We start from the raw sequence: 21,046 nt of genomic DNA, 5'->3' as shown, positions 1-21,046 counted from the left end.
CAGCCCACCATTACCTTCGGGAAGGCCAGCCCACCATTACCTTCGGGAAGACCAGCCCACCATTAGCTTTGGGAAGACCAGCCCACCATTAGCTTTGGGAAGGCTAACCCACCATTACCTTCGGGAAGACCAGCCCACCATTAGCTTTGGGAAGACCAGCCCACCATTACCTTCGGGAAGACCAGCCCACCATTAGCTTTGGGAAGGCCAGCCCGCCATTAGCTTTGGGAAGGCCAGCCCGCCATTAGCTTCGGGAAGGCCAGCCCGCCATTAGCTTCGGGAAGGCCAGCCCACCATTACCTTCGGGAAGACCAGCCCACCATTAGCTTCGGGAAGGCCAGCCCACCATTACCTTCGGGAAGGCCAGCCCACCATTACCTTTGGGAAGGCCAGCCCACCATTACCTTCGGGAAGGCCAGCCCGCCATTACCTTTGGGAAGGCCAGCCCACCATTAGCTTTCCTCACTGCCTACTGCTCCTGCAGCCGAACCTTCATTGATGGTTCCACCGTGACCCCCAGCTCTTGCTGCACCCTCCCTTTTCCTAACTGCCCCCGTTCAGACCACTATCTGCCCTGCTGTTTCTGGGACGGAAGGGGACAGCCCCACAGAGTGATCCCCATTTTACTGCAAGTGCCCACCCAGCCTGTCCGTGCAGAGTCCCCTGCGGGCTCTCAGCATCCTCCTCCGCCAGCATACACTGCCACTCGGCTTAGGGTCACCTGCAAACGTGCAGCCAGTCCCTTCACCCAAACCATTCCTGTCCAGGGTGAACAGCTGAGCTCCTCGTGTGGGACAGAGTGAGTGAGAGTCTGTGTGTGTGTGTGTGTGTGTCTGTGCCTGCCAAAACATGGCCACAGTCTCGCACGCATGTACAAACACACACACCGTCTCACACTCGCACACAAACCCACACACCGTCTCACACTCGCACACACACCGTCTCACACTCGCACACAAACCCGCACACCGTCTCACACTGGCACACAAACCCACACACCGTCTCACACACAAACCCACACACCGTCTCACACTCGCACACAAACCCACACACCGTCTCACACTCGCACACACACCGTCTCACACTCGCACACAAACCCGCACACCGTCTCACACTGGCACACAAACCCACACACCGTCTCACACACAAACCCACACACCGTCTCACACTCGCACACAAACCCACACACCGTCTCACACTCGCACACAAACCCACACACCGTCTCGCACTCGCACACAAACCCACACACCGTCTCGCACACAAACCCACAAACCGTCTCGCACACAAACCCACACACCGTCTCACACTGGCACACAAACACACACACCGTCTCACACACAAACCCACACACCGTCTCGCACTCGCACACAAACCCACACACCGTCTCACACACAAACCCACAAACCGTCTCGCACACAAACCCACACACCGTCTCACACTGGCACACAAACACACACACCGTCTCACACTGGCACACAAACCCACACACCGTCTCACACACAAACCCACACACCGTCTCGCACTGGCACACAAACCCACACACCGTCTCACACTGGCACACAAACCCACACACCGTCTCACACACAAACCCACACACCGTCTCGCACTCGCACACAAACCCACACACCGTCTCACACTGGCACACAAACCCACACACAGTCTCACACACAAACCCACACACCGTCTCGCACTCGCACACAAACCCACACACCGTCTCGCACTCGCACACAAACCCACACACCGTCTCACACTCGCACACAAACCCACACACCGTCTCACACTCGCACACAAACACACACACCGTCTCGCACTCGCACACAAACACACACACCGTCTCGCACTCGCACACACACCGTCTCACACTCGCACACAAACACACACACCGTCTCGCACTCGCACACACACCGTCTCACACACACAAACCCACACACCGTCTCACACTCGCACACAAACCCACACACCGTCTCACACACAAACCCACACACCGTCTCACACTCGCACACAAACCCACACACCGTCTCACACACAAACCCACACACCGTCTCACACACAAACCCACACACCGTCTCACACTCACACACAAACCCACACACCGTCTCACACACAAACCCACACACCGTCTCGCACTCGCACACAAACCCACACACCGTCTCACACTGGCACACAAACCCACACACCGTCTCACACTGGCACACAAACACACACACCGTCTCACACTGGCACACAAACCCACACACCGTCTCACACACAAACCCACACACCGTCTCGCACTGGCACACAAACCCACACACCGTCTCACACTGGCACACAAACCCACACACCGTCTCACACACAAACCCACACACCGTCTCGCACTCGCACACAAACCCACACACCGTCTCACACTGGCACACAAACCCACACACCGTCTCACACACAAACCCACACACCGTCTCGCACTCGCACACAAACCCACACACCGTCTCGCACTCGCACACAAACCCACACACCGTCTCACACTGGCACACAAACCCACACACCGTCTCACACTCGCACACAAACACACACACCGTCTCGCACTCGCACACAAACACACACACCGTCTCGCACTCGCACACACACCGTCTCACACTCGCACACAAACACACACACCGTCTCGCACTCGCACACACACCGTCTCACACTCACACACAAACCCACACACCGTCTCACACTCGCACACAAACCCACACACCGTCTCACACACAAACCCACACACCGTCTCACACTCGCACACAAACCCACACACCGTCTCACACACAAACCCACACACCGTCTCACACTCACACACAAACCCACACACCGTCTCACACACAAACCCACACACCGTCTCGCACTCGCACACAAACCCACACACCGTCTCACACTGGCACACAAACCCACACACCGTCTCACACACAAACCCACACACCGTCTCGCACTCGCACACAAACCCACACACCGTCTCGCACTCGCACACAAACACACACACCGTCTCGCACTCGCACACAAACCCACACACCGTCTCGCACTGGCACACAAACCCACACACCGTCTCGCACTGGCGCACAAACCCACACACCGTCTCGCACTGGCGCACAAACCCACACACCGTCTCGCACTCGCACACAAACCCACACACCGTCTCGCACTGGCACACAAACCCACACACCGTCTCTCACACAAACCCACACACCATCTCGCACTCGCACACAAACCCGCACACCGTCTCGCACTCGCACACAAACCCACACACCGTCTCGCACTCGCACCCACACACCGTCTCGCACTGGCGCACAAACCCACACACCGTCTCGCACTGGCGCACAAACCCACACACCGTCTCGCACTCGCACACAAACCCACACACCGTCTCGCACTCGCACACAAACCCACACACCGTCTCTCACACAAACCCACACACCGTCTCGCACTCGCACACAAACCCGCACACCGTCTCGCACTCGCACACAAAACCACACACCGTCTCGCACTCGCACACAAACCCACACACCGTCTCGCACACAAACCCACACACCGTCTCGCACACAAACCCACACACCGTCTCGCACACAAACCCACACACCGTCTCGCACACAAACCCACACACCGTCTCGCACACAAACCCACACACCGTCTCGCACTCGCACACAAACCCACACACCGTCTCGCACTAGCACACAAACCCACACACCGTCTCGCACTCGCACACAAACCCACACACCGTCTCGCACACAAACCCACACACCGTCTCGCACACAAACCCACACACCGTCTCGCACACAAACCCACACACCGTCTCACACTCGCACACAAACCCACACACCGTCTCACACTCGCACACAAACCCACACACCGTCTCTCACACAAACCCACACACCGTCTCGCACTGACACACAAACCCACACACCGTCTCACACTCGCACACAAACCCACACACCGTCTCACACTCGCACACAAACCCACACACCGTCTCGCACTCGCACACAAACCCACACACCGTCTCTCACACAAACCCACACACCGTCTCGCACTGGCACACAAACCCACACACCGTCTCGCACTCGCACACAAACCCACACACCGTCTTGCACTCGCACACAAACCCACACACCGTCTCACACTGCCACACAAACACACACACCGTCTCGCACTGACACACAAACCCACACACCGTCTCGCACTGGCACACAAACCCACACACCGTCTCGCACTGGCACACAAACCCACACACCGTCTCACACAAACCCACACACCGTCTCGCACTCTCACACAAACCCACACCGTCTCGCACACCCACAGCCTGATGACGTGGTCACTCTGGTGCACACTCACCTGCAGGCTGCTGGTCTGTCCTGCTGTTGTCCTTCCCCAGCGCTGGGTTCTCACCGCTCCTCTGCTGGGAACCGGGATGGTGCGAGCTGTCACTCTGCTCCCGCCATTGGGCATAGATGTGGTCAAGGGAGGGAGGAACAACAGCGTTTGGGTGCAGGCCGCTGTGGAGGGTACGTCGGGGAGGAGCAAGGTACAGGAGACCCAGAAGAGGCACCGGGGGTCCGGGGGGGGAGGCGGAGAGAGAAAAAAAATCACAGGGATCGACAGAGAAAGGGAGCAAGAAAGACGTAAAGCGAGAGAAAAACAAGAGAGCAGTAAAATGGTCAGTCTTCCTGTGTACACACATCATATACTACCATATAAACCAGGACAATGTCCTGTCCCAAATACACCAACTCCCAGACAACCACCATAACTCCTCATCACTCCCTCAGCACTGACCCTCCGACAGTGCGGCACTCCCTCAGCACTGACCCTCCGACAGTGCGGCACTCCCTCAGCACTGACCCTCCGACAGTGCCCACTCCCTCAGCACTGACCCTCCGACAATGCCCACTCCCTCCACACTGACCCTCCGACAGTGCCCACTCCCTCAGCACTGACCCTCCGACAGTGCGGCACTCCCTCAGCCCTGACCCTCCGACAGTGCGGCACTCCCTCAGCCCTGACCCTCCGACAGTGCGGCACTCCCTCAGCACTGACCCTCCGACAGTGCCCACTCCCTCAGCACTGACCCTCCGACAGTGCCCACTCCCTCAGCACTGACCCTCCGACAGTGCCCACTCCCTCAGCACTGACCCTCCGACAGTGCCCACTCCCTCAGCACTGACCCTCCGACAGTGCCCACTCCCTCAGCACTGACCCTCCGACAGTGCCCACTCCCTCAGCACTGACCCTGTGACAGTGCCCACTCCCTCAGCACTGACCCTCCGACAGTGCCCACTCCCTCAGCACTGACCCTCCGACAGTGATCACTCCCTCAGCACTGACCCTCCGACAGTGCGGCACTCCCTTAGCACTGACCCTACGACAGTGCGGCACTCCCTCAGCACTGACCCTCCGACAGTGCCCACTCCCTCAGCACTGACCCTCCGACAATGCCCACTCCCTCCACACTGACCCTCCGACAGTGCCCACTCTCTCCGCACTGACCCTCCGACAGTGCCCACTCCCTCAGCACTGACCCTGCGACAGTGCCCACTCCCTCAGCACTGACCCTGCGACAGTGCCCACTCCCTCCACACTGACCCTCCGACAGTGCCCACTCCCTCCACACTGACCCTCCGACAGTGCCCTAACCCAGGTGCTGGTGAACTGCTGATGTCCTACTGGGAGGTGTGATTTTTGAAACTCACTTGGGTAAGGCGGTGCATTGCTGCCAGTATTTGGAGTCTTCGACCTTGAACCAGGGGAAGATCCGGTCCATTTGCTGTACAAGAGAATGTGTGCGAGACAGGTTAGGGTAACGTCACGCAGTCAGCGAGCGCGACAGCAGGGGGCAGAGGCGATCGGAGGGGGGTCTTGTGGGTGAGTGAAAAACTGTGGCTCACTGCTTAAAAACAACGGGGGGCCCATTAAATGGGGACATGCAGAGGGGGATAGAGAGACAGGGCGAGAGGGAAACAACCATCAGGGTCAGGGGAGCCGGGGGGGAAGACGAGAGGCAGATAGTGTGAGGGAAGCAGTGCAAGGGAGGGGGAATGGGGATGGGGGAAAACTGGAGCAGGAGGAAATGAGGGGAATGGTGTGTACAGGTGGGGGTAAACGGGGGGAATTGGAGGGTACAGGTGGGGGTAAACGCGGGGAAATTGGAGGGTACAGGTGGGGGGAAACGCGGGGGAATTGGAGGGTACAGGTGGGGGGAAACGCGGGGGCATTGGAGGGTACAGGTGGGGGGAAACGCGGGGGAATTGGAGGGTACAGATGGGGGTAAATGGGGGGAATTGGAGGGTACAGGTGGGGGTAAACGTGGGGGAATTGGAGGGTACAGGTGGGGGTAAACGCGGGGGAATTGGAGGGTACAGGTGGGGGTAAACACGGGGGTATTGGAGGGTACAGGTGGGGGTAAATGGGGGAATTGGAGGGTACAGGTGGGGGTAAACAGGGGGTGACAGGTGAGGGAAACATGGGGGGGACGGGGAGGGTACAGGTGGGGTTTAATGCGGGGGAGGGGAACAGGGCATACAGGTGTGGGTAAACGGGGGGGGACAGGGTGTACAGGAGGGGGTAAACACAGGGGAGACAAGGCATACAGGAGGGGGTAAACACAGGGGGGACAAGGCATACAGGAGGGGGTAAACACAGGGGGGACAGGGCGTACAGGAGGGGGTAAACACAGGGGGGACAGGGGGGTACAGGAGGGGGTAAACACAGGGGGGACAGGGCGTACAGGAGGGTGTAAACCCAGGGGGGACAGGGGGCTACAGGAGGGGGTAAACACAGGGGGACAGGGCGTACAGGAGGGGGTAAACACAGGGGGGACAGGGCATACAGGAGGGGGTAAACACAGGGGGACAGGGCGTACAGGAGGGGGTAAACACAGGGGGGACAGGGCATACAGGAGGGGGTAAACACAGGGGGGACAGGGCGTACAGGAGGGGGTAAACACAGGGGGGACAGGGGGCTACAGGAGGGGTTAAACACAGGGGGACAGGGCGTACAGGAGGGGGCAAACACAGGGGGGACAGGGCGTACAGGAGGGGGTAAACACAGGGGGGACAGGGGGCTACAGGAGGGGTTAAACACAGGAGGAACAGGGCATACAGGTGGGGGTAAACGCAGGGGGACAGGGCGTACAGGAGGGTGTAAACACAGGTGGGACAGGGCGTACAGGAGGGGGTAAACACAGGGGGGACAGGGCGTACAGGAGAGTGTAAACACAGGGGGGACAGGGCATACAGGAGGGGGTGAACGCAGGCGGACAGGGCGTACAGATGCGGGTAAACGCAGGGGGACAGGGCGTACAGGAGGGGGTAAACACGGGGGGGGACAGGGTGTACAGGAGGGGGTAAACACAGGGGGGGACAGGGCGTACAGATGCGGGTAAACACAGGGGGACAGGGCGTACAGGGGGGGTAAACACAGGGGGGACAGGGCGTACAGGAGGGTGTAAACACAGGGGGACAGGGCGTACAGGTGGGGGTAAACACGAGGGGGACAGGGCGTACAGGAGGGGGTACACACAGGGGGGACAGGGCATACAGAAGGGGGTAAACACGGGGGGACAGGGCGTACAGGAGGGTGTAAACACAGGGGGACAGGGCGTACAGGAGGGGGTAAACACAGGGGGACAGGGCGTACAGGAGGGGGTAAGCACAGGGGGGGACAGGGGGCTACAGGAGGGGTTAAACACAGGGGGACAGGGCGTACAGGAGGGGTTAAACACAGGAGGAACAGGGCATACAGGTGGGGGTAAACGCAGGGGGACAGGGTGTACAGGAGGGTGTAAACACAGGTGGGGCAGGGCGTACAGGAGGGGGTAAACGCAGGGGGACAGGGCGTACAGGAGGGGGTAAACACAGGGGAACAGGGCGTACAGATGCGGGTAAACGCAGGGGGACAGGGCGTACAGGAGGGGGTAAACACAGGGGGAACAGGGCATACAGGAGGGGGTAAACACAGGGGGGACAGGGCATACAGGTGGGGGTAAACACAGGGGGACAGGGCATACAGGTGGGGGTAAACACAGGGGGGACAGGGCGTACAGGAGGGTGTAAACACGGGGGGACAGGGCGTACAGGAGGGTGTAAACACGGGGGGGACAGGGCGTACAGGTGGGAGTAAACACGGGGGGACAGGGCGTACAGGTGGGGGTAAACATAGGGGGACAGGGCATACAGGAGGGGGTAAACACGGGGGGACAGGGTGTACAGGAGGGTGTAAACACAGGGGGGACAGGGCGTACAGGAGGGGGTAAACACAGGGGGGACAGGGCATACAGGAGGGGGTAAACACAGGGGGGACAGGGCGTACCTTGATGAAATAGGCCTTGGCGGACAGGTTAGCTTTCCAGCTGTCCGGGAACTCCAGCTCCTCATTGATATTGCTCTGAATGATCCGTGCCACATCATCACAGAACTCTAGCTGTACATGGAGAGAAACACATCATTCTCCCAGCAAGGGAGGGGCTCAGCAAGGGGCAAGGACAGTGTAGAGGGAGCTTTACTCTGTATCTAACCCCGTGCTGTCCCTATTTGAGGGGAGGAGACAGTGTTTTTGCCAAGACGCTGAGTGGGTGTGTTTGGGAGGGGAGCAGTTGGTGAAGATGGGGTGTGTTTAATTACAGACTGAGGTGGGGAACGGACTGGTTTAACACAGCAATGCAACACCTCCCTCCAAACAACTCCCTGAAACCAACCGTGTGATTGGTTAAGGGGACCAGGGGGTTTACAGGGAGAAGGCAAGAGAATGGGGTTGAGACACATTTCAGCTGGGATCAAGGGGCAGAACAGAATCCATGGGCAGAATGGCCTCATTCTGCTGGTGTGTGTCTGGTTTGTCTGATGGAGAATCAGATTGAAGTGAGCTGGAACTGGGGGTGGGGCAGGTGTCAAGGGAGATTCGATCAGCGCCGAGTCCCTTCTTGGTCTGGGGGATGGGGACCCATTGGCGATGACCCAGCCCCCTTTGGAATCAATAAGTGTCATTGTGCTGCACTGAAATCGGGAGCAGGCTGGGGACTGAGACAGGGAAACGAGGGGGGGGGGGGGGGGTGGGGTTTGTCTACAGTGAACTGTGCTTTCACAGGAACTTTACAAACCGGTACTCTCAATAAACCAACAAAAACTATACACCGAAAATACCAGAGATTTCCCGGATTCGCCCGGAGGCTCACTGAAGATGTTACCGAATAGGGTGACGAAACGTCTGGAAATGAACCTTCCAACTCAACGAGCACACCTACATCCAGAACCTCAACCTGAGCCAGAAATCTTCTCACAACTCGCTATTTACCGGATTATCATGATCTCGGAGCAGTTAGTTGAGGGTGCAAGGGAGTAAGGTATTATTTAAAGCCAAGATGCGTTACTATTTAAATACTTTTAAGTTGTGGATAATGTATAATGAGTCGACGTGTGCATCCATCCCTCGACAATGATTATGGGGACCACTTGATGAACAGGAATATTTGATCAACTGCTCTGTACCCTCCTGGTCCCTTCGGTCACGTGTATTGGGGTACAGTGAAAAGTTTTGTTTTGACTGCACACCCCAACATCTAAGGGTGACAGAACAGGGCGAGGAATACAAAGTTACTGCTTCAGGAGAGCTGTACCCAGAGTGAGATCAGCGTTAGACTGGAGAGGTACCAGCGGGGAAGAAGCAGTTGGCACAGTTACAAGAACGTTGGCCAGACTTGGGCCGTATTTCACTGGCATGCCAAAGTTGGAGAGCGTGGGCCTTGATTTTCAGGAGCACCACACACACAGCCGGGCCGAGTGGCCTGACTTCGGCTTTCTCCAGCCTGGGCAGCACCAGGGGAGCCCTGACAGGGGAGGGGGACAGGCAGGGCCTGGACAGTCACATCGGGACAAAGCGGGCTCTCCAACCGGGAATCAGAGCCCACAGACTGTGGCAGCAGCCCCTCCCCCGCGCCCCACTTTCCACCCCCCACGCTCTGTTACCCCTTCCCCAGACTCACCACAGAAGAGTAACCGCCTTCTTCAAATTTGCTCCTCACACCGTCCAGGTCACAGGGGACCCCCGCGTCGAAGACATCAGCGATGTCATCCCTGCACTGTGGGGCCAGAACAGAGGGAAGGACAAACTGCATTTGTATAGCTCCTCCCACATCCTCGGAAACCACTTGCCGGACAGGGAAAGTGCTCGTGAACTGGAGCAATCGCCAGTTTATAATTTCATAGGATGGCATCATCACCGGGAGGCCAGACATTTTGCCCGTGTTACCACTGCTGCCTCCCAGCGCCAGGGACCCGGGTTCGATCCCACCCTCGGGTGACTGGGCGGAGTTTGCACATTCTCCCCCTGTCTCTGCGTGAGTTTCCTCCGGTTTCCTCCCACATTCCAAAGATGTACAGGTTAGGGTGGGTTGGCCATGGGAAATTGTCCCATAGTGCCCAGGGATGTGCAGGTTAGGGTGGGTTGGCCATGGGAAATTGTCCCATAGTGCCCAGGGATGTGCAGGTTAGGGTGGATTGGCCATGGGAAATTGTCCCATAGTGCCCAGGGATGTGCAGGTTAGGGTGGATTGGCCATGAGACATTGTCCCATAGTCCCAGGGATGTGCAGGTTAGGGTGGATTGGCCATGGGGAATTGTCCGATAATGCCCAGGGATGTGCAGGTTAGGGTGGATTGGCCATGGGAAATTGTCCCATAGTGCCCAGGGATGTGCAGGTTAGGGTGGATTGGCCATGGGAAATTGTCCCATAGTGCCCAGGGATGTGCAGGTTAGGGTGGATTGGCCATGAGACATTGTCCCATAGTCCCAGGGATGTGCAGGTTAGGGTGGATTGGCCATGGGGAATTGTCCGATAATGCCCAGGGATGTGCAGGTTAGGGTGGATTGGCCATGGGAAATTGTCCCATAGTGCCCAGGGATGGACAGGTTAGGGTGGATTGGCCATGGGAAATTGTCCCATAGTGCCCAGGGATGTGCAGGTTAGGGTGGATTGGCCATGGGAAATTGTCCCATAGTGCCCAGGGATGTGCAGGTTAGGGTGGATTGGCCATGGGAAATTGTCCCATAGTGCCCAGGGATGTGCAGGTTAGGGTGGATTGTCCATGGGAAATTGTCCCATAGTGCCCAGGGATGTGCAGGTTAGGGTGGATTGGCCATGGGGAAGTGTCCCATAGTGCCCAGGGATGTGCAGGTTAGGGTGGATTGGCCATGGGGAATTGTCCCGTAGTGTCCAGGGATGTGCAGGTTAGGGTGGGTTGGCCATGGGAAATTGTCCCATAGTGCCCAGGGATGTGCAGGTTAGGGTGGGTTGGCCATGGGAAATTGTCCCATAGTGCCCAGGGATGTGCAGGTTAGGGTGGATTGGCCATGGGAAATTGTCCCATAGTACCCAGGGATGTGCAGGTTAGGGTGGATTGGCCATGGGGAATTGTCCGATAATGCCCAGGGATGTGCAGGTTAGGGTGGATTGGCCATGGGAAATTGTCCCATAGTGCCCAGGGATGGGCAGGTTAGGGTGGATTGGCCATGGGAAATTGTCCCATAGTGCCCAGGGATGTGCAGGTTAGGGTGGATTGGCCATGGGAAATTGTCCCATAGTGCCCAGGGATGTGCAGGTTAAGGTGGATTGTCCATGGGAAATTGTCCCATAGTGCCCAGGGATGTGCAGGTTAGGGTGGATTGGCCATGGGGAAGTGTCCCATAGTGCCCAGGGATGTGCAGGTTAGGGTGGATTGGCCATGGGAAATTGTCCCATAGTGCCCAGGGATGTGCAGGTTAGGGTGGGTTGGCCATGGGAAATTGTCCCATAGTGCCCAGGGATGTGCAGGTTAGGGTGGATTGGCCATGGGAAATTGTCCCATAGTACCCAGGGATGTGCAGGTTAGGGTGGATTGGCCATGGGAAATTGTCCCATAGTGCCCAGGGATGTGCAGGTTAGGGTGGATTGGCCATGGGAAATTGTCCCATAGTGCCCAGGGATGTGCAGGTTAGGGTGGATTGGCCATGAGACATTGTCCCATAGTGCCCAGGGATGTGCAGGTTAGGGTGGATTGGCCATGGGAAATTGTCCCATAGTGCCCAGGGATGTGCAGGTTAGGGTGGATTGGCCATGGGAAATTGTCCCATAGTGCCCAGGGATGTGCAGGTTAGGATGGATTGGCCATGGGAAATTGTCCCATAGTGCCCAGGGATGTGCAGGTTAGGGTGGATTGGCCATGGGAAATTGTCCCATAGTGCCCAGGGATGTGCAGGTTAGGGTGGATTGGCCATGGGAAATTGTCCCATAGTGCCCAGGGATGTGCAGGTTAGGGTGGATTGGCCATGGGAAATTGTCCCATAGTGCCCAGGGATGTGCAGGTTAGGGTGGATTGGCCATGAGACATTGTCCCATAGTGCCCAGGGATGTGCAGGTTAGGGTGGATTGGCCATGGGGAATTGTCCCGTAGTGTCCAGGGATGTGCAGGTTAGGGTGGATTGGCCATGGGAAATTGTCCCATAGTGCCCAGGGATGTGCAGGTTAGGGTGGGTTGGCCATGGGAAATTGTCCCATAGTGCCCAGGGATGTGCAGGTTAGGGTGGATTGGCCATGGGGAATTGTCCGATAATGCCCAGGGATGTGCAGGTTAGGGTGGATTGGCCATGGGAAATTGTCCCATAGTGCCCAGGGATGTGCAGGTTAGGGTGGATTGGCCATGGGAAATTGTCCCATAGTGCCCAGGGATGTGCAGGTTAGGGTGGATTGGCCATGAGACATTGTCCCATAGTCCCAGGGATGTGCAGGTTAGGGTGGATTGGCCATGGGGAATTGTCCGATAATGCCCAGGGATGTGCAGGTTAGGGTGGATTGGCCATGGGAAATTGTCCCATAGTGCCCAGGGATGGACAGGTTAGGGTGGATTGGCCATGGGAAATTGTCCCATAGTGCCCAGGGATGTGCAGGTTAGGGTGGATTGGCCATGGGAAATTGTCCCATAGTGCCCAGGGATGTGCAGGTTAGGGTGGATTGGCCATGGGAAATTGTCCCATAGTGCCCAGGGATGTGCAGGTTAGGGTGGATTGTCCATGGGAAATTGTCCCATAGTGCCCAGGGATGTGCAGGTTAGGGTGGATTGGCCATGGGGAAGTGTCCCATAGTGCCCAGGGATGTGCAGGTTAGGGTGGATTGGCCATGGGGAATTGTCCCGTAGTGTCCAGGGATGTGCAGGTTAGGGTGGGTTGGCCATGGGAAATTGTCCCATAGTGCCCAGGGATGTGCAGGTTAGGGTGGGTTGGCCATGGGAAATTGTCCCATAGTGCCCAGGGATGTGCAGGTTAGGGTGGATTGGCCATGGGAAATTGTCCCATAGTACCCAGGGATGTGCAGGTTAGGGTGGATTGGCCATGGGGAATTGTCCGATAATGCCCAGGGATGTGCAGGTTAGGGTGGATTGGCCATGGGAAATTGTCCCATAGTGCCCAGGGATGGGCAGGTTAGGGTGGATTGGCCATGGGAAATTGTCCCATAGTGCCCAGGGATGTGCAGGTTAGGGTGGATTGGCCATGGGAAATTGTCCCATAGTGCCCAGGGATGTGCAGGTTAAGGTGGATTGTCCATGGGAAATTGTCCCATAGTGCCCAGGGATGTGCAGGTTAGGGTGGATTGGCCATGGGGAAGTGTCCCATAGTGCCCAGGGATGTGCAGGTTAGGGTGGATTGGCCATGGGAAATTGTCCCATAGTGCCCAGGGATGTGCAGGTTAGGGTGGGTTGGCCATGGGAAATTGTCCCATAGTGCCCAGGGATGTGCAGGTTAGGGTGGATTGGCCATGGGAAATTGTCCCATAGTACCCAGGGATGTGCAGGTTAGGGTGGATTGGCCATGGGAAATTGTCCCATAGTGCCCAGGGATGTGCAGGTTAGGGTGGATTGGCCATGGGAAATTGTCCCATAGTGCCCAGGGATGTGCAGGTTAGGGTGGATTGGCCATGAGACATTGTCCCATAGTGCCCAGGGATGTGCAGGTTAGGGTGGATTGGCCATGGGAAATTGTCCCATAGTGCCCAGGGATGTGCAGGTTAGGGTGGATTGGCCATGGGAAATTGTCCCATAGTGCCCAGGGATGTGCAGGTTAGGATGGATTGGCCATGGGAAATTGTCCCATAGTGCCCAGGGATGTGCAGGTTAGGGTGGATTGGCCATGGGAAATTGTCCCATAGTGCCCAGGGATGTGCAGGTTAGGGTGGATTGGCCATGGGAAATTGTCCCATAGTGCCCAGGGATGTGCAGGTTAGGGTGGATTGGCCATGGGAAATTGTCCCATAGTGCCCAGGGATGTGCAGGTTAGGGTGGATTGGCCATGAGACATTGTCCCATAGTGCCCAGGGATGTGCAGGTTAGGGTGGATTGGCCATGGGGAATTGTCCCGTAGTGTCCAGGGATGTGCAGGTTAGGGTGGATTGGCCATGGGAAATTGTCCCATAGTGCCCAGGGATGTGCAGGTTAGGGTGGGTTGGCCATGGGAAATTGTCCCATAGTGCCCAGGGATGTGCAGGTTAGGGTGGATTGGCCATGGGAAATTGTCCCATAGTACCCAGGGATGTGCAGGTTAGGGTGGATTGGCCATGGGAAATTGTCCCATAGTGCCCAGGGATGTGCAGGTTAGGGTGGATTGGCCATGTGACATTGTCCCATAGTGCCCAGGGATGTGCAGGTTAGGGTGGATTGGCCATGGGAAATTGTCCCATAGTGCCCAGGGATGTGCAGGTTAGGGTGGATTGGCCATGGGAAATTGTCCCATAGTGCCCAGGGATGTGCAGGTTAGGGTGGATTGGCCATGGGAAATTGTCCCATAGTGCCCAGGGATGTGCAGGTTAGGGTGGATTGGCCATGGGAAATTGTCCCATAGTGCCCAGGGATGTGCAGGTTAGGGTGGATTGGCCATGGGAAATTGTCCCATAGTGCCCAGGGATGTGCAGGTTAGGGTGGATTGGCCATGGGAAATTGTCCCATAGTGCCCAGGGATGTGCAGGTTAGGGTGGATTGGCCATGGGAAATTGTCCCATAGTGCCTAGGGATGTGCAGGTTAGGGTGGATTGGCCATGGGGAATTGTCCCATAGTGCCCAGGGATGTGCAGGTTAGGGTGGATTGGCCATGGGGAATTGTCCCATAGGGCCCAGGGATGTGCAGGTTAGGGTGGATTGGCCATGGGAAATTGTCCCATAGGGCCCAGGGATGTGCAGGTTAGGGTGGATTGGCCATGGGAAATTGTCCCATAGGGCCCAGGGATGTGCAGGTTAGGGTGGATTGGCCATGGGGAATGCAGAGTTATGGGGAGAGGGTAGGGACGTGGGTCTGGGCGGGCTGTTCTTCAGATGGTTGATGTTGATTCGATGGGCCAAATGGCCTGTATCCATGCTTTTGGGGATTCCACAGTTTCCGTGGGTGGGTAAGAATCAGTCTTCCCAACAGTACGTGACTGGACACTGTGGGTTTGTGGAAGACAGGAGGGTGTCATTCAGAGCACTGAGCCAATGCCAGGCCTTGGACAGAGCTCCCCAATGAGGGAGGGTGGTCCTCCCTTCGAAGGACCCAGCTCCCCCCCCCCAGCTGAAGGGGGGGGGTCAAGCAGGAACACTGAGATCAAGCAACGGGGTGGGGGTCACAAGCCCCATCAGAGCGATGGGAATCTGGAAATCCCGAGAGGCCGGAATTGCAGACGCCCAGAGATCTCCAAGGATTATAGCAACAGGAGGGGGTCACAGAGACAGGGAGAGGGTCACAGAGACAGGGAGGGGCAGGAGGTGTGTCACAGAGACAGGGAGGGGCAGGAGGTGTGTCACAGAGACAGGGAGGGGGTCACAGAGACAGGGAGGGGCAGGAGGTGGGTCACAGAGACAGGGAGGGGCAGGAGGTGGGTCACAGAGACAGGGAGGGGCAGGAGGTGGGTCACAGAGACAGGGAGTGGGAAGGAGCGGGTTACAGAGATAGGGAGGGGGTGTTGGGGCTGGAGGGGGTTACAGAGATAGGGAGGGGGTGTAGGGATGGAGGGGGTTACAGAGATAGGGAGGGGGTGTAGGGGCTGGAGGGGGTTACAGAGATAGGGAGGGGGTGTAGGGGCAGGAGAGGGTGTAGGGGCAGGAGGGGGTGTTAGGGCTGGAGGGGGTTACAGAGATAGGGAGGGGGTGTAGGGGCAGGAGAGGGTGTAGGGGCAGGAGAGGGTGTAGGGGCAGGAGGGGGTGTTAGGGCTGGAGGGGGTTACAGAGATAGGGAGGGGGTGTGGGGAAGGAAAGCTACCGAGGGAAGAGGTGCGAGGTATAAAGGAGAGGGGTTGAGGGACTGGGAACGGGGGGATCGGAGAGAGCGAGCAGGAGGCCGGGCAGTCTGGATAGATTCCGAGCGAATCCGGAGGTCTCGGGGAAGCAGAGTTTGCGATGAGTCAACATCACAGAAGATCGGGAGTTGCAGGCCCAAGGAGAGCGTGGTCAGTGCGTGGCTGAGGGTTTCGGTGAGTGGACAGTGGGCGCTCAGGGAAGGGGAGGGAGCCGGTGTCAGTGACCGTCAGTCTCTCGGTGTCGGTGGGAGTCCCACGGTGCTCAGACTTACCTCCTTTTGGGTGAGGAGGTGTGCGGTCAGCCTGGAGGTCACCAGGCCGGTCAGCACCTGCCTGATGCCGGAGAGCAGCTCGCTGGTGACCACCTCCTGCCACTCGGCAGGTTTCCCCTCCATACAGGGCAGGCACGTGTAGACGATGTTGTCCGGCAAGTTCGACAGGATCTCGTACATCTCGTCTGGAGGAGGGAGAGGGGGGCAGCAAAAACAACACCACCGTCAGCCTCAAACACACACCACTCTCGGCAGAGTCCATTCTGCCCATCCGGCCCACTGTTGGCCCACTGCAGATCACAGCAGCCGCTCGCTGGGTTGACGCGCGAATAGTCCTCCCCTTCTCCACTCGGAGACAGCCCCCCCAGGGCTGCCCTCGCTAACATCTGGAGGGGGGGGGGCTGGCACGGAAACGGACAGAGTGGTCTTACCGACCGCTCAATTCCCCCCCTCGGGTTACAGGGGTTCAACCTGCGGCAAGCAGACTGCATCTCACCCCCACCTTGTCAAGGGGGCAACTGGGGACGGCGGGGGGGGGGGGGGGGGCGATAAATGCTGGGCCCGGCCAGAGGCGCCTGCGTCCCAGAAATGGACATTGAAAGAAACCAGCAGCCCGTCAAGCCCAGGGCATGCTGGGAAATCGCCCCTGCACCCTCTGTGAGACCGTAACCCCCCCCCGACAGCACCCTCTGTGAGACCGTAACCCCTCCCCCTGACAGCACCCTCTGTGAGACCGTAACCCCCCCACCGACAGCACCCTCTGTGAGACCGTAACCCCCCCCACTGACAGCACCATCTGTGAGACCGTAACCCCCTCCCCCCTGACAGCACCCTCTGTGAGACTGTAACCCCCTCCCCCCTGACAGCACCCTCTGTGAGACTGTAACCCCCCCTCCCTGACAGCACCCTCTGTGAGACTGTAACCCCCCCTCCTGACAGCACCCTCTGACAGACTGTAACCCCCCCTGACAGCACCCTCTGTGAGACTGTAACCCCCTCCCCGACAGCACCCTCTGTGAGACTGTAACCCCCTCCCCCCGACAGCACCCTCTGTGAGACTGTAACCCCCTCCCCCCTGACAGCACCCTCTGTGAGACTGTAACCCCCTCCCCCCTGACAGCACCCTCTGTGAGACTGTAACCCCCTCCCCCCCCCACTGGCACTGTCAATCCCGAGACCCAGCTAACGCTCTGGGGACCCGGGTTCAAACCCCACCGTGGCTCATGGTGCGGGTCTGAGTCCTCTTTTTTAAAAAACAAGTCTGGAATTAAGAGTGGCCACAGCTCCACCTGCCAATTGTCAGGAACGCCCAGCTGGGACACTGGGAAGGAAACTGCGCTCATTCCCTGGGCAGTGTCTACACCCACGGCAATGGGTGGACTCTTCACTGCCCCATGGGCAATTAGGGATGGGGCAATACATCCTGACCCAGCCAGGGATACTCACATCCTGTGAATGAATGAGTATAAAACTCATTTGTCCAAATCACCCCCATATCCCTCTCTCTACTGGACTGGGGCCATCTCACAGAAACGTATACAATTCAGCCAGGCCTAGACAGGGACAACACAGGAAGGATGGTGCTACTGACCTGGGGTGGGGAGTAACCTCTTCACCCAGAGAGGAGGGGGAGCCTGTGGGGTTCCATGTCACAGACAGTGGTCGGGGGCTGGAACATTGAATGTTTTCAAGTCGGACGGTTTTTCTGTGTATCTACAGTATGGATCCCAGAGCCCAGAAAATTCCTAAACTTCACAATCTCCATCCGAAGCAGAATTGCTCTTATGGGAAATGTCTGTTCCTGGTCCAAGCCTTCCCAAGCACAGGAAAAGCTCAGACCTGATTTTAGTCTGTCAATCTCCAAGCATTCTGTATGTGTCATGACAAGAGACACACTAGCAACAGAGAGAGAGAGAGAGAGAGACAGAGGGAGAGAGGGAAAGGGAGAGGGGGGGAGAGAGAGGGAGGGACAGAGAAACAGACAGAGAGAAGAGAGACAGACAGAGAGAAACAGAGAGAGACAGAGAGAGTGAGAGAGGGAGGGATGGAGAGGGAGGGGGCGAGAGGGAGGGGGCGAGAGGGAGGGGGCGAGAGGGAGGGGGCGAGAGGGAGGGGGCGAGAGGGAGGGGGCGAGAGGGAGGGGGCGAGAGGGAGGGGGCGAGAGGGAGGGGGCGAGAGGGAGGGGGCGAGAGGGAGGGGGCGAGAGGGAGGGAGAGGGAGGGAGAGAGAGGGAGAGAGAGGGAGAGAGAGACAGACAGGCAGACAGAGAGAGAGAGAGAGAGAGAGAGACAGACACACACAGAGAAAGAGGAGTGAGAGACAGAGACAGAAAGACAGAGAGAGAGAGAGACTGAATATGACACACAGAATAGAATAGCTACCTGATGAAGGAGCAGCGCTCTGAAAGCTAATACTTCCAAATAAACCTGTAGGACTGTAATCTGGGGTTGTGTGGGATTTTTAACTTCGAATATAAAAGAGCTCTCGAATCTCAAAGCAGGGATGCCGTTCGGACGCTCTGGTCAGACCACATTCGGAATATTGTGTGTGCAGGTGTGGGCCCCAGATCCCAGGGAGGATGGAGTGACCCCTGCAGCAGGTCCAGGCGAGGGTCACGAGAAAGGGCCCAGCGATGAAAGGGTCAAGGTATCAGGAAGGTGAGAGGACTCTGGGTCTGTACTCGATGGGGGGAGAGCGAATGGAAACAGCCAGAATAGTGACCAGCCTGGACAGAGTGGGTGCTGGGGAGGTGTCGCCATTGGGAGGAAAGATTGGGACCTGAGGGCACAGCCACAGAGTAACGGGTAAACCCTTCAGAGCAGAGATAAGGAGTAACCTCTTCATCCAGAGAGTGGGGGAATCCGTGGGATTCCCAGCTGCAGAAGGCTGTGGGGGCCTGGTCACTGAGGGTATTTAACACGGAGATAGAAAGGGTCACAGGGAGACAGCGGGAGAATGGGGTTCAGAAACTCATCAACCATGATTGAAAGGTGCAGCAGACTGGATGGTCTGAATGGCCTATGGCCTAATGGCCATGGGCAGCTCCAGCCTCACCTTGTGAACAAACTGCAGGAAGACAGTCCGGCCTGACCCAGCGAGACACCCTGACCTGAAAACCCCAGGTAGCCGTCCCAATCCTTCACCCCTCCCGTCCCCCCCGGCAAACAGCGAGGGAACCCAGCAGAGAAAAACCCAGAGGACTGGGGATCAGAGAGTGCTGGAGAAGCTCAGCAGGTCCAGCAGCATCCGTGCTGAAAAACCACGGGTTCACATGGCGGGTGCAGCGACCCTTCCTCAGAACTCAGTACGGGTCAACACGGGCTGGAGGGGGGAGGAAATCGTGGGGTGAGATGACTGCTCTCGATCATTTATCACCCCGTCCCGAGTTACACCCCCCACTCCCCCCCGTGTTGAGAAGGTGGGTGTGTGCTGCCTCCCTGACCCGCTGCAGTCCATGCGCTGGAGGGGAGAGCCACACTGTCCCTGAGGGAGGGAATCCCAGGTTCGAACACAGCCATGCTGAAGGGAGCTCAGTGGGACACAGTGTGGGGAGAATACTCACCCTGGGGCTGAAGGGAGGGGGTGAGGGGCTGAGGGGGATTACCATAAGACTCAGGGCTGGCCTTGTCTGACCACTCACCGGAAATCCCTTCGCACTTGGCATGGACCCAGTGGTCGCACTTTGAACACTGCATCATCTTACTCTCGTAATCATTATCTTCGTAGCACTTCGTACAGATGGGACAGTAATTCCCTGCAAAAACAACGGGATCCTTCAATCTGGCAGCCCGCTCAGGGTCAGATACAGAGTAAAGCTCCCTCTACACTGTCCCTCATCAAACACTCCCAGGGACAGCACGGGTTAGATACAGAGTAAAGCTCCCTCTACACTGTCCCACATCAAACACCCCCAAGGACAGGGACAGAACGGGGTTAGATACAGAGTAAAACTTCCTCTACACTATCCCACATCAAACACTCCCAGGGACAGGGACAGCACGGGGTTAGATACAGAGTAAAGCTCCCTCTACACTGTCCCCCCATCAAACACTCCCAGGGACAGCACGGGTTAGATACAGAGTAAAGCTCCCTCTACACTGTCCCACATCAAACACCCCCAAGGACAGGGACAGAACGGGGTTAGATACAGAGTAAAACTTCCTCTACACTGTCCCCCATCAAACACTCCCAGGGACAGGGACAGCACGGGGTTAGATACAGAGTAAAGCTCTCTCTACACTGTCCCCCATCAAACACCCCCAAGGACAGGGACAGAACGGGGTTAGATACAGAGTAAAGCTCCCTCTACACTGTCCCACATCAAACACCCCCAAGGACAGGGACAGAACGGGGTTAGATACAGAGTAAAGCTCTCTCTACACTGTCCTCCATCAAACACTCCCAGGGACAGGGACAGCACGGGGTTAGATACAGAGTAAAGCTCTCTCTACACTGTCCCCCATCAAACACCCCCAAGGACAGGGGCAGCACGG

General features: G+C 57.4%; 1 protein-coding gene across 1 annotated transcript in view; it reads right to left on the bottom strand.

The window, feature by feature from the left end:
• Window positions 1-21,046, bottom strand: part of LOC132808782 (histone-lysine N-methyltransferase 2A-like) — a 79,845-nt gene that overhangs the window by 37,236 nt on the left and 21,563 nt on the right. The window contains exons 13-18 of the mRNA XM_060822233.1: window positions 20,194-20,307; window positions 16,554-16,738; window positions 9,974-10,069; window positions 8,305-8,415; window positions 5,688-5,761; window positions 4,333-4,493 (exon numbers count right to left, since the gene is read on the bottom strand). Of these exons, the coding sequence (XP_060678216.1) occupies window positions 4,333-4,493; window positions 5,688-5,761; window positions 8,305-8,415; window positions 9,974-10,069; window positions 16,554-16,738; window positions 20,194-20,307 (741 nt within the window). The remainder of the gene's footprint in view (window positions 1-4,332; window positions 4,494-5,687; window positions 5,762-8,304; window positions 8,416-9,973; window positions 10,070-16,553; window positions 16,739-20,193; window positions 20,308-21,046) is intronic.

The sequence above is a fragment of the Hemiscyllium ocellatum genome, assembly GCF_020745735.1.
Source record: "Hemiscyllium ocellatum isolate sHemOce1 chromosome 38 unlocalized genomic scaffold, sHemOce1.pat.X.cur. SUPER_38_unloc_5, whole genome shotgun sequence".
NCBI lineage: Eukaryota > Metazoa > Chordata > Chondrichthyes > Orectolobiformes > Hemiscylliidae > Hemiscyllium > Hemiscyllium ocellatum.
The sequence above is the reverse complement of the archived record's forward strand: the minus strand, read 5'-3'. Positions and strand labels throughout refer to the sequence as shown.